Source organism: Thalassophryne amazonica, chromosome 13 (assembly GCF_902500255.1).
Source record: "Thalassophryne amazonica chromosome 13, fThaAma1.1, whole genome shotgun sequence".
Classification (NCBI taxonomy): Eukaryota; Metazoa; Chordata; class Actinopteri; order Batrachoidiformes; family Batrachoididae; genus Thalassophryne; species Thalassophryne amazonica.
Window position 1 is genome coordinate 41,094,451 of NC_047115.1, and position 14,294 is coordinate 41,108,744.

At 40.5% G+C, this 14,294-nt stretch overlaps 1 protein-coding gene across 3 annotated transcripts in view; it reads right to left on the reverse strand.

Annotated features, from left to right (window-relative positions):
- Positions 1-14,294, reverse strand: part of LOC117524015 (Kv channel-interacting protein 2) — a 387,777-nt gene that overhangs the window by 183,069 nt on the left and 190,414 nt on the right. Inside the window, exon 1 of one of the 3 annotated variants that reach the window (XM_034185734.1) lies at positions 10,543-10,815. The exons of the other annotated variants lie outside the window; for them this stretch is intronic. Coding sequence (XP_034041625.1) covers positions 10,543-10,630 — 88 coding nt within the window. The 5' untranslated portion in view covers positions 10,631-10,815. Of the gene's footprint in view, positions 1-10,542; positions 10,816-14,294 lie in introns of those variants that run through there. 3 annotated transcript variants of the gene reach the window in all.

Below are 14,294 nucleotides of genomic sequence, written 5' to 3' on the forward strand. Positions count from 1 at the left end.
AGCACTTTCTCCTTATTTATCTTAAACTTACACTCTTCATTTATATATATATATATATATATATATATATATATATATATATATATATATATATATATATATATATATATATATATATATATATATATATATATATATATATATATATATAGTACAACTGGCTTGGCGCTAGCTTGGCCTTAGGTACAATGCTGGTGCTAATCTTAGCATGACCTGAGAGCTTCCATTGTGAGCAATGGGATTTTTAATGTGCTTAAAAACATATATTGACAGTTTTAGAGTATCCCAGAATCCTTTGCATGCTGGGGAGGGAGGCTTGATAATGGCTCAGCTTAATGCTAACTTTAACATTGAAAATGCCATAGACATGCTAATAAAACAAAGCGAAATAAAACAAAGAACCAATGAAGCAGCAGATCGAAGATCGAAGTACTGCTTCATTGGGTCAAGATTCAAAACAAAGCTGCGCTGCAGAAATGGTTGATTATACAGACCTGCTGCAGGGTCTGTAATCAGTGCAGACAAATGATCATTTTCCTGACAAACACCCCAAAAACAACGGCCACTCTGAAGGACTGATAAGGGAATCGTTAAGCTAAAAGGCTATTGATGTCGATGAATTGAATCATTTCTTAAGGATACCCGAAACGAACCAATTCATGACCCTAATAGCAACATGCATTTTTTTTTTAAAACTCACATTAAAGACTCACGATTATCTTTGTTAAACACCTAAATACGTATTTTGGTTGAACTCACCTCCATAATGACGCAATGTTGCAAACAAGTTGCTTGTTGCTTGTCCATTCCACTGACAACGAAATCTCGGCCTCCCCACGTGAGATTTGACACCGTAAAGGTGTCAGTACATGCTAACATAAATGCATATATGCTAACGTTAACTTTAAAAACTGACTGCTCAGCGTGCTGCTCTCAATGGAGCATCGTCTCTGCTATTTTGGCATTGTGGGATAGCTAGCCCATAGACTGAGCTCGCCAGACTACTTTCGCCTGACCCAGTTTCCGGTTGTTTGCAAAATGGTGCTGAATTTGCTGACATGAGAAGATGCTGCTGGATGAATATGAGTACTGACTTACAATCATTTAGGCATTAAAACACACGAGCTACACAGGTTTTTGTGCCAAATATCACAATTATCTGGGAACTACTTTTTGCGCAGGAATTCATCAAGCATGTCGGCCGTGGGTGCGTATTAACACAGAATAACCAGAAACTGGCTAGACGTTCGGCCAAAACGAGTGCTTCCACTTTTAGCTTGCCATAAGCTAAGCTAGTGGCACTCGTGAGAGTGGGATGAAAACTCACTAGCATAATGGACTAATATTACCATGCGCTACCTCCACTGTAAGAAATGGATTTATAATGTACTAAAAAACACAAGTGAAAATTTTTAATCTGCATGTTGTCTGAAAAAAATAACTAACTGTGGTTTTTGAGTTTTTCACCAGACAGAGTAATAAACATATAACAGACACAGATTTGGGACTTAAACAATTATGATACAGACTGCCAAATAAGTAACTGAACCCCTGTTTGACTTGAGCAGAACAGCCTATGGAACCATGTTGAAGCCAAAAATGCCACAGTATTAAAAGTGTGAATGGCCTTGATGAAATCCCTGTACAGGATCTGCCATTATAGAGTTCATTGACTGCCATCACATCACACGCAACCTCGCTCGCTCTCCTTCCCTCCTGCTCCCATTGCAACAGACACGCAGGAGCCAGTAGTCATGGTAACCCCATTCTGGGTAAACTTAAAGATGTGTGTGTGGGTGTGGGTGTGCATAGACAAATACACACATGCAATGTTTTTTAATAAATACTTCATGGATGGGAGCTGGTGAACAGGCTTTGAGACTGTCTGTACAGCCAAGTGTTTGCTTTGGAGCCCTGTGTCAAACACCATCATTCCACAACATGCAGCTTGTCTGACATCACTACCTTCACTAATAAAGTCATGTTTTTGCCCCTGTGTGTCTGCCTGCCTGTCTGTCTGTCGATGCGTGTTTCAGCAGGATGTCTCAGAAATATGTGAATGGATTTTTATGCAATTTGGTACACAGGCACCTTGGCCAAAGAAGATCAAATCAAATCAAATCAAATCAATTTTATTTATATAGCACCAAATCACAACAAACAGTTGCCCCAAGGAGCTTTATATTGTAAGGCAAAGCCAAACAATAATTATGGAAAGAAGAGTGGATTAGATTTTGACCCATGGATCATTTTAATTAATAGCTTTGTATAATTGTTTCCTTTAATTTCGGCCTCTGCAGAGGTATGTGCTCTCTGAGTGCAGTCAAATTAGATAATGTGTTTTTTGTGCATGTGCATGAGGTGGGGCATAGCCTCCGAAACTGCTTTTCATTGATTATTTTGATTTATATAACAGTTAAGTGGATCCTTGTCATTTGATTGGTGCTTTGTATGTCATGTGACATAGATAATTTGTGCCATTTGTGTTGCGTTGCATTTAGCATGCAAATTTGGTTCCATTTACTGTGCAAATTTGGTTCCATTTACTGTGCAAATTTGGTTCCATATGTTTTGTACCATTGCACACTGTGAACCTCGCCCATGTACACACTAGTGGGTGCAGCGTTTAGCTAAACATGGCAGAGTTTGTTTTGCTGTTGGTCAATGATTTGAACGAGCTAATTGACGGTGCTAATTCTTCTAACGCACACAAAAAAAACCCCCTCAAAACAAATCCACTATGCCATAAACTGCCTGGAGGCATTAGGAGCTGTTAGGATGAAGAGGATGAAGTTAGGATGAAAACCCAGACAACTTTCTGATGCGATTTTTTTTGCTGGAGTGAGTAAGTACGTAAAGTCTTTTTTTTTCCTTGTTTTTATGAATATGAAGTTTGTGCACGGGCTACATTGTCAGAATTATTTTCGAACTATCGAACTGTTTTTCCAAGTTGACCGAGAAAAATTTTGGACTCCTGTTTAAAGTTCGTGTTGGACTGTTGACTTCAAAGCGCCAGTGATGCACACCAAAATGTAAGTCCCTTTTCTGTTGTTTAAAAATTAATAAAATATCAAATGACAAGGATCTATTTTAGCCTTTATATAAAACAAATAATGAATGTTTTTTTTTCCATTTCATACCACACCACAATACAAAATGTCAAGACAGATTCAATAAAACACTGGTAAAACAAAGTCCTGCACACGCCGAATAATTTCATCTTACTCAAAAAGAAAAGTCTTTGTTGGGCCTCTGAAACAGATATTTCCTGTTTTGCACAGTCAACCTCATTTTGTTTAATATTACATCATTCCTGCATTTCAGGACTGCAACACATTAAACAAAAAGTTGAGATGGGGGCAATTTAGTTAAGGAGGTTAAAAAAAGTAGAATAACAACAACAATAATAATATTATTTCAAGAGGTGACTGCAATCATGATCTGGTAGACAGTATTCATTAAAGGCGGATTCATTGAGGAGCAGAGATGACCAGATGAAGAAAGAGTGCTGGCAGGGTGGAGTGGATGGAGAAAGGTGGCAGGAGTGAGTTGTGACTGAAGAATATCAGCAAAACTGAAGGGGAAAGTCTACAAGTGTTAGGGTTTAGGCTTTGCCTTTCCATTTCCTTGTGGTTTTCCCTCCCCTGGTGTATCATGTTTGTCTCAGTCTGTCTCTGTGTTGCTGGGCGTGGACTCTGGGTTTCCGCCTCCAGTGTGCCCATCTGATCCTCTGCATCTGCTGAGTCTGCTCACCTGCAGCCTATCTCCAGTCAAGCCACTGCAGTATTTAACCGTGGCTCAGCCATCCAGATGTTGCCAGATCTTTCAGTCTTTATCCTTATCTCTGAGAAGATTTTTCATGGTTTGTATTTTTGGTGTTATTTTCCTGGACGCCTGTTTACCTGTTTTCTCTGTGCCTCAGATCATCCATGCCTCAGATCTACCAAAATCCTAGTTGTCATCTGCCTTGCTTCAGTCTTCAGCCACCTTTTTGACTCACTCATATTCGACTCCTCTGCCTGCTCTGCTCAGCTGTTCCTGTCCTCCGCTGTCAGAACACTCCAAGCCAAGCTTGCCTACATATCACGAAAATAAACTCTAAAAACTATTCTCCGTCTCTAGGTTGTGTCTGCATTTTGGCTCTCATTTCTCAGTTCCTGGATCAACCATAACAACAAGACAGTAGTGAGACCAGTTATGCTGTACGGCTTTGGCAATAACAAAAGACAGGAGGCCGAGCTGGAGGTGACAGAGCTGAAGATGTTGCAATTCTCTTTGGGAGTGATGAGGATAGACTGGATTAGCAATGAACATATCAGAGGGGCAGCTCAGGTGGGACGGTTTGGAGACAAAGTTAGAGAGGTGAGATTGAGATGGTTTGGACATGTGCAGAGGAGGGACACAGGGTATATAGGGAGAAGGATGCTGAGGATGGAGCCATCGGGCAAGAGGAAGAGAAGATGGAGGCCAAAGAGGAGGTTTATGGATGTGGTGAGGGAGGACATGCAGATGGTTGGTGTGACAGAGGAAGATACAGAGGACAGGGTGAGATGGAAATGATTGATCTGCTGTGGCAACCCCTAATTGGGGCAGCTGAAAGGAAACGAAAAAGATCCTCAATGCCAAAGCTTCTCAAATGTTGTGAGAAAGAATGACAACATTACAAAAAGTGGCAAATGCTTTAGCGTCCCAACTTTTTTTTAGAATGTATTGCAGGCCTGAAATGTGTAAATACACATGTTCATTGTCTCCAAACTCCTTAATCCTGCCATAATTATACCTTAAATCCGCCAGTTCAACTACACCTATGGTACAAAGCCACCATCAATTAGAACTTCGTGTGTCATAAGAAAATTGGCACAAAGCTTATGCTTTATAAAAATGGGATTATCCTATAATCCTCATATGTTGGATACACGTGGGTAAGCACATTTATATGCATGTCTACACATGCACACAACTGCTGTGTTCAGAGCACGAACACTCAGAGCTGCGGATGTCAGTGTGTGATGAGATAAGAAGAAAAGCCAAAGAGGCGATGAGCTGTGTGGATGTCAAATTAGCATTCAAGCCCTGCTCCATATTCAAGGTCATCTAAACATCACTTTATCTTCACCTGGTAACAAAACCTGACTGGTTTCAATAGAATCAGCTACTCTGAGATGTGTTCCCCAAAGGCAACGTGAGCTGCTGCTCGTTTTCACTCACAAGACAACCAAGAAAGCAGGTGCAGAGCTCAAGCTGTCAGCTGCCAATGTTCGAAAGTATATGAAAGTAACTTTATTCACTCAACCCACATGCACGGAAGAGATAAAACCTTCAGTGTGTTGTGAAATGAATTTGACCATGTTTAAGTGAACTTATGTGGAGAGAAAGGAGTTGAGAGTAGAAGGTGACGGGTGAGTTGATGTCATACTGAGAGCTGGATAAAAGGCTGTGTGTATCGTTTTCTCCCACTGAGAGTTACTCAGTAGAGGTGGAATGTCACGTACTTCCAGAGGGCAATCTGTTAAACTGTTCAGGAGAGGAGGCGACAAAAAGGCTGGGAAGAGAGGAAGGAGAGAGAAAGGAGGTCAGAGAGACTGAAAAGGCATCAGACTAATAGATTAATATGCACAAGTCTGGCCTGGGAGTATGAGCTAGTGCCACGCATCATCACATCCACCACATGATGGAACCTCCGTGGGTTCTGGATGGCACATTAAACAAGCCCATGCACAGGCGTGTCTCGGTCGATCTTGGATGTTGATATCCCAGAATCTACCAAGAGACAAGCTTCCTCACCACAAATTGTATCTTGGGGCCTGTACTGAATCATATCATTTTTGAATATAAATTTGATATTTATGTACATCATGATACCAGAAAAGGCAGCTACTGCATGGAATGAGCACTAATCATCTGTTGCAGAAGACTCATACGAACGAAGTACCGCGTACATGGCACAAAGCTCGCTCATGGTAGACTGAGTCCCAAACAAGAAGTGCTAAATTTTGAGTCCACAGTGAAACAGGAAATGTCAAATGTTGAACACTTCCTGGATCGACACTTCCTGGATTGACAGTAGACGAGATCTCATGGAATCCCGCAGGGAATTCAGCTGCAAGTTCACAGTGAAAGGAAATGTCAAATTTTGAGCCCACAGTGATACAGGAAATGTCAAATGTTGAACACTTCCTGGATTGACAAAACGGGATCTCATGGGATCTCGTGGGAATTCAGTGGCAAATTGAGACTGAAACAGGAAGTGCCAAATTTTGAGTCCACAGTGAAACAGGAAATGTCAAATGTTTTTAACTTGTAGTTTATTTTGTAATAATTCCCCCCTAGTTTGGATTTGTTGTTTTTTTTATTAACCTGTTCTTTGGTATGTTGTTTTTGTTTTTTGTTTGTTTTTGTTTTTTTGTATTTAATCCTCTGTAAGGTTTCTGTGTAACTTTTTGTTTGTCTCATTAAATAAATAAAAAAAAGTCTAATGTTGGAACACTTCCTGGGTCGACACTTCCTGGTTTGACAGTAGGTGAGCTTGTGTGGAATCTCGTGGGAATCCAGTGGCAAGTTCAAATTTTGAGCACACAGTGAAGTAGGAAATGTCAAATGTTGAACAGTTCCTGGATTGACAAAACAGGGGATCTCATTGGATCTCGTGGGAATTCAGTGGCAAGTTTAGACTGAAACAGGAAGTGCCAAATTTTGAGTCCACAGTGAAACAGGAAATGTCAAATGTGTTTAACTTGTATAGTTTTTTGTAATAATTCCACCCTAGTTTTGATCTGTTTTTTTTTTTTATTTTTATTAACCTGTTCTTTGGTATGTTGTGTTTGTTGTTGTATTTAATCCTCTGTAAGGTTTCTTGTAACCTTTTGTTTGTCTAATTAATTAAAAAAAAAGTAAAATGTTGGAACACTTCCTGGGTCGACACTTCCAGTTTGACAGTAGGTGAGCTCGTGTGGAATCTCGTGGGAATCCAGTGGCAAGTTCAAATTTTGAGCACACAGTGAAACAGGAAATGTCAAATGTTGAACACTTCCTGACATGGGTGTAGCTGGGTTGCACTGGACTCCCCTGAAATCTGACTGGACACCCCCAGGTGCCACCCTAGGTGATTGCCATGCCACGCCACCACACGTCTGGTTGAAAATAGCCATTTTGAAATCGGTGACACATATTGACTGCTAGGTCCCTCCTATAGAATAGTTGGTGCTGTGTTCTAGAAAAAGTTATAATCCAGTGGAGTAGAAGAAGAAAAATGCTTGAGCCAGATTTGAAACTGAACACATTGCCTGAACCACGGACTTCTAATGACACCAAAGTTATATCTGTGAATTAACGGCCGTATTTTATGCGAGAAATGAGTTCCAGGTTGTTAAAAGTGGCATTTCTCTTTTAAATTGGCTTGCCTTATATATACACATTTCTCCTGTGAATTTAGATGAATAAAATGAGCAGGCAGCAGCTGATTCATGCCCTGTTTGCTTATTTGAGATATATGATGCTGTGTTCTCAATTGCACTCAAAAGTCTTGGAACACTTGGTATTTCACACATTTTAATTTGTTGATGCTATTTAAAAAAAAAAAAAAGTAAAATTATCTTTCTTAAACTCTAACTGATAGCAAATATCTACAACTTGATATACATTTAATTAAAAATATAAAATGCAGCTTCCTGATGGAGTAGCGTAGAGGAGGATTTTCTGAAAAAGAAGACCTGAAAAAAAGGACCTAAATGACATGGTGAGATGATGAAGAGCTTCACCTGTTCATGTCTGCAACATATACATATAAATAAATAAATTATAAAGTACACAAATAGGAAACCGATAACATCAAGGTTCACAATTGATATTTCAGAATTTGTTTCTTGAAACATTCGCCACAGATTACTTTCTACATAATTATTGTGAACCCTGATGTAATTATGTATTGTGATATGTACTGAATCTTGATAAGTTTATCATGATGTCATATGGTGGAGATAATGTATTGTTCCACTCTTACTGGTTAGCATCTAAGACTCACAACCATATATTAGGACAGAAAGAAGACCCTGAACATTTATTCTCCTGCAAAGGTATTTGGTCCTGACGTTCTTCTGAAGCATCTCACAATGCCAAAGGGCGATAGCCCAGAGACATGAATGGAACTGCTAAGATAAGTGATAAGTGAATCTTGATACCCAGATGCTCCAACTCCTCACTCAGCTACAAGTGCTGCAATCAGGGAATCCAATGATTCCAGAAAGATCACAGCGATGTCCATGAACAAATGCACCAAAGCTGCTAGTTTCAGCAACCCTACCCAACACCAAGTCCACACAAGGACTAAACTGTGTAGCGTCCCTAATGGCCCCTTCACACATAGTGTGAAGTTTGGACGAAAATGGCGAAACAGGTCGAAACAGGTCGAAATTAGTCCAAGAAACATTGTGCCAATGGCCAGGTGTGCACGAACCAGATGTGGGAGTTCATGCACGCACTGCTGTCCGTTGAGCAGGAACAGTACCAGGTGCACCACATTGCGCCGCTTATGTAGAATAATAAAAAAAGAAAAGGGGAAAAAAACCCACACCACCTGGGACGTAAACACACACCTTTCAAAACCTCTAATGCCCAGTCAGAGACTTTACCACTGAGCTACAGAGCTGTTCTTTGAAAGCTGTGGGAAGCTGCCTCATATCAGGAAGGACATGGAAGCATTACAAAAAAAAAAAAAAATTAATCCCACACCATATAAAAACACTGCATTTATCAAGCAAGTAATAGAAATATGATCCGCCTGTTCCTCTGGTGATGATCCATGGTCACAGACATACAGTCATGAAATGACACGAATGAGAAGCAGTGTGCTCTGATGTCTACATCTACTGGTCAGGTACATCTAGTCGGCCGCATGCATGTTCTGTCCAACATGCATGTCTTGTGGACAGTGTGCCACAGCACAGACACCGCGTCATGTGAAACAGAGCTCATGTGGGTGATGTGACGGTCAGATCGCCCGCTGCTTGGTCTGATCTGACAGCCCATTTCAACTTGGGGGCTGTCAGTGTGGATAGTTGTTAGTCCATGACTGTCCAAACACAGTTGGTGTTGTCCAACTGGAATGTCCAGAATGACAGATCACCACAGCTGCTTCTGTCAGAAGCCACGCCTCCCGTGAGTGGAGCGCACACACCCATGTGTCAGTGTGTGTTTGCAAAGTCACACTCGTGGGGAACTTAAATTTCACAGCATTATGACAGTGGTTGTCTGCAGTTTGTTACTGTGCCAAGAGTGCCACTGTACACACTTTTTCGAAGTGCCATGCGAGCGGTGTTAGATGTTCGTGCATGCCACCTGGAATTTGGTCGGCACCTGTCACGAGAGGGGGGCGATGGGTTCTCACAGTGCACACTTTGTCTTTCAAGCGCTTGTGTGCGCAAACAGTTATAGCAACAGGTGTACGAGGCATTGGCGACAGGGACATTACACGGTTTGCACACGATTCTTGCGTCATGCGCACTAAGTGTGCACTTCATCCAAACTTCACACTATGTGTGAAGGGGCCCTAATGAATGACACGTTTACATTGAACGCAGAGTGACTGACCATTTGAACAGAAATGATAGGTGAATCTGATCAAAACGTCAGAATAACAAGGTGGTGCAATCTTCTAATAATCAGAGGAAAGTATTACCGCCTATTTGCCATGCAAACACTCAGATTGCCCTCTACAGGTGTAACTTCCTGCACGTGCTCATTACTTGTGTAGTGTTGTATGATTAGCGACATTCAAACAATCACAGAAGCTCGTCAGTAGACTCCAAGGAATTTAGCTTTAAAAAATCATTGCAGGGATGAGGGAAGAGAGCAAACTTTGCTGGAGAGTTTAAAGTAATTATTCTGATGGCTATTTTGATCACCCACCAGTTCGTGTGCTGATTCTCATCAATGAGTCTGGTCCACATTACAGTGTGGATGAAGGGGTGGAGGTACAGCATGCAGAATGAGACAGTGTCATTCTGCTGCTCTCCTCTTGTTCAAAAGTCTTACAGTTAGAGCAACAAAAATAGAACATTTGCAATCAGGTTGACCACAATAGGTGAGTTCATTGTATTGTCAAAATTAAGTTGCATAGGGCAACAGCAGCAGCTATACATGTCGAAACAGCCCATCTGATTGTGTTACACACTACATAAAAAGCATGTTTTGAGCAAGAAATTTTAATTCTTGTCATGATCTCTGATCTGTACATTATTCATCTATCCCTGCATTGCCAAAAACTGATTGGCTCATGCAGGTGTTTGATAGCTCTTGATTGGCTCAGCGCACCTGAATGACCTAATCAGTTCCAAGTTCTCTCACACTGTTAGAATTTTTGGAATCTACAGAATGCATCTACACCGTTGTCCTTCAGACACAAAAGAAACTGAGCCATGGTCAAATCAGACAAAATGATCCTACAGGAGTGTCCTGCAAAGTGGACCTCAGAAGAACCACCAGTGATGTTAGGGCAGCAGTTGCTTCTCTTACAAACCTTTTCGTTGATGAGCTTTGGGTGCCTACCTTGGGTGAGTGTCCCCATGAGGAAACGGTAGAAATAGCGAGCCACCTTGGTGAGCTGCCTCTTGCACCTTTTCCTGCACTGGCTCATCTTGGTGTAGTTATTAGAGAAGGTGTAGGTGAGGATGAAGATGCTGGTGTTCGGAGGAGAGGACCAGAGTACACGTAGGTGTGCTGCTCTCTTCTTCTCACTCCTGCTGTCTCCGTCATCCTCCCCTATTTCTCTCTCTCTCTCCCTCTCTCTCTGAATCGTTATTCTCTCCACCTGTAGGGCGCTGCCTGTCAATCAGCCAGCAGCACTCTGCCGCCTCCCTCTCACGTTGTGAAAAGCCCTGTTCCAGCATCTCATTGGCTGCGAGCGCAGCATGGAGGAAGATTACAGAGCGGCGCGCTTGTGAGATTGCATGCGTGAGTGTGAAAAGCATACTATAAGGAGGCTAGCTTGAGTGGCAGATGGTGATTTTTCTGTAGCTGCGTACTGCTCATATATTGGATTTGTGTAAAACATTTTCGTTAAACTCTACACACAGTGCCTCAATAATGTGTGTTTGAACGTGCACGGAGGTTGAGTAAAATGGCAGAGGAGACAAAGCAAACCCAATATTGAGTGTTATAGTTCTTTTCATCATTCATGCACCTTGCCCAGATGTTCGTTAATAAAATAGAGAAAGGAGGATGGAGGGAAAATGAAAGGAAGTACACAATGAAGATATATGCAGAGCTAAAGATGGAAGATGAGGCAAAAGGGGAATTTATTAAAGGGGTTATATTATATAAGTCGGAAAGTGTCTTAAAACACACTGATGTTTGCAGGCAAGATGGCATATAGACACTGAGGTGATCATCCACGTGGCACATCCAGGGGAGGGGCTAGACATGCAGTAGCTACATTACTTTGGCAAGGAAGCAGAAGTTACTTTCAGTGGAACTTGACTTTGCATCGTATCTTTTATTAGTGGATAATAATTATAACGTCTGAGTGGATTCGGTGGTCTCTGATCACTCACTTATTAAGTTTACAGTTTCGATGCTGTGTTTAGTGGAACAACAACCTTATTTATCATTGCGTTGACGCATCAACTCCTCAACTACGACTGAACTCGAATCTAGACTGCCTGATATCTTAGCTTCTTGTTTGGAAAATGTCCAATCAGTAGACGGTCTTGTGGATAGTTTAAACTCAGTGCTCAAAACTACACTCAACATGATTGTGCCACCTTTATTAACCCTCTGGGGTCCGAGGGCATTTTTTGGACAGTTTACTCGCCTGGCATAAATGTTTTATTATTGCTCTTAACAGCTCTCCCTGCATCCCATAATCAAGTTTTATGTCTCTTTTTTCAGTCAACCTGTTCTTTCATAATATGTATGCTTTTGTTGTGTTTTATAGTGTAATAAAGGCTTACAATCAGAAATAAAGGAAAAAGTAAAGCGGAAAATGATTTTCCACACATTTATTCAAAACACACAGCAAACTATAATAAACAACTGTTTTGACACTTTATAAAGGTAATTTGAGGTCTTGTGTGAAAGACTGTACAACAAAAAAGTTCAAGCAATAAACACAAATGCACATTTTGAACAATGTGCATTTTGTTTGTCTCATCTCAAAGCAATTTCTGTCTGCTATTACACAAAGGTCACATCACAAATTTCTATTTCTAATGTGTTTTGGAGTCTTCTGTCTGACTCTGCAAGCAGCTTTCATTTCACACTTTGGTTCCTTACAGTCTAAGGAGTGGCCCCTCTCCCTCACCTCATTGATATGGTAAACAGTGCTTTACGCCAGAGGGACAGAGCCACAGAGTAATCCAGTAAAATTCAAATAACAGCAGGAAAACATTCATTGTCTCCTTGACATTTATGAGCACACCTTCAAGACTTAATCAAGACTGATGCTGAATTGAAGACGACTGATGAGGCAGGTCTCATGAAATTGAATCTGAAACATTCGGCTTTACTAAAACTGTCTATACAAAGCACAACTGAAGTAGTTATTGTACTTATACTTCCATTACATTCCTGTATTTGGATCAAAAAAAGGCTGTTCTTTCATTGAATTAGAAATACTTTCAAAATAAACCTTTGCATTAGTTAGTTATGTTTTTCTTTCTTATCTGACCTGTGCTAACTATAATCTGGTGTGTTAACTTTATCAGAAAATTAATAGCGCAGTTTATCATTTCCCTGCCCGCCAGCGAAATAGAGCATTGTAATCGGTTGTGTGTTTGTGTAGGTGAACAAGATAACTAAAAAATGACTTGATGGATTTTCACAGTTCTTGGTGGGAATATTACTTGGACACATATGTATCTCAGGCTGATTAACGTTGGGAGCAGATTGGACAAAGGTCAAGATCAAGGTCTAGAAAAAACATAGTGCGAAAAACATATTTTCTCCAATATCTAAACAACAAATAGTGTCAGAGAGATAATAAAGGATTATTAATCGAGCAAGCGAGATTAAAAATTTGTTTATTATATGGCTATACCCGAACTTATACTATCACCCGAATATGGAAGTTACTGACGGTGTTGGGCTCATAGTCACACCTGTTCACTTTCTTCACCTCTGTGAAGGACTTGCTAACAGATGGTCCAGTCGTTAGCTTGTAAGCTTTCAATCTGTGTGTGTTTTTAGGATGCTGTTTAGATATTTATGGAGTATGTTCATGTCTGACTTAGTTTTTTTGAATTGTGTTTTTAGATTTCTGGTTTGTAACGACTCTGATACGTGATCTGTACTGATTGCCATGGTAACGGTCTAATATGGGAAAATATCAGACCAGAAATCGGCCATTCAGAGTGTGCATAGCGTTATAGCCATATAATAATGCAGCTTATATTGATCAGCAAAATATTTGTGATGGATGTGTATAAGTGGTGTCATGATGAAGTCACATGGAAAACATAAAAGTGTCATGATCCTGCCCATTCTAGGCTCTTGTTATGTTTTTTTTTTTTTTGTCTCTTATTCATTCTCTGACCTTCTGTGTTTTGTAATCTGGTTATGTTCCTTTAGTTTTTGATTGCATTCTCTATCATTTATTCTTTGTTGTGTAGTCATTCATTGCATTATCTGTATTCTGTAGCCCCTGGTTTTATTTTATGTTCATCATTTATTTTCTATTTAGTCAATAGTTTGTGTTGCCATTTTATTATCATTTATTGTATTTTACGTTGTAATTTGTATTACATTTCTACTTTAGCCATCATCAGTTCCATTGTAGTTTGGTTGTCGTCTTTAATTTTCTTGTTGTTCTCTTTTTAGGCATGTCACTTTATTTCCTAGTTTACCACCTTTGTTTTGTTCACATTAATAATTGTTGGTCTTTGGGCACGTCATGTTTTTCAACGTTGGTTTTTGTCACATTTCTCTTGCTTTGATCTGCTTTGCTTTTTGTCTCACTTCACACTCTTGCACGTGCATTTGTGTTTCTCGGTCACTCTCCCTTTCCAGAACCTTCCTCACACCTGTTCCACATTCACACCCTGATTACCATGCCCATTATTTAAGCCCTCACTGTCTTAGTCATTTGCCAGTTTGTCAAATTTATTTCACATTCCAGCCTCAAGCCATAGTCCTGTTCTGCCTTGTAATATTTTTGACCTTGCTTGTGTTTTCTGATAACTCAGCCACATGGGGTGTGCAGCCAGTACATTCTGAGTGCTGGTCCCAAGCCCAGATAAATGAGGAGGGTTGCGTCAGGAAGGGCATCCGGCGTAAAACAAGCCAACCCAACTATGCAGACTAAG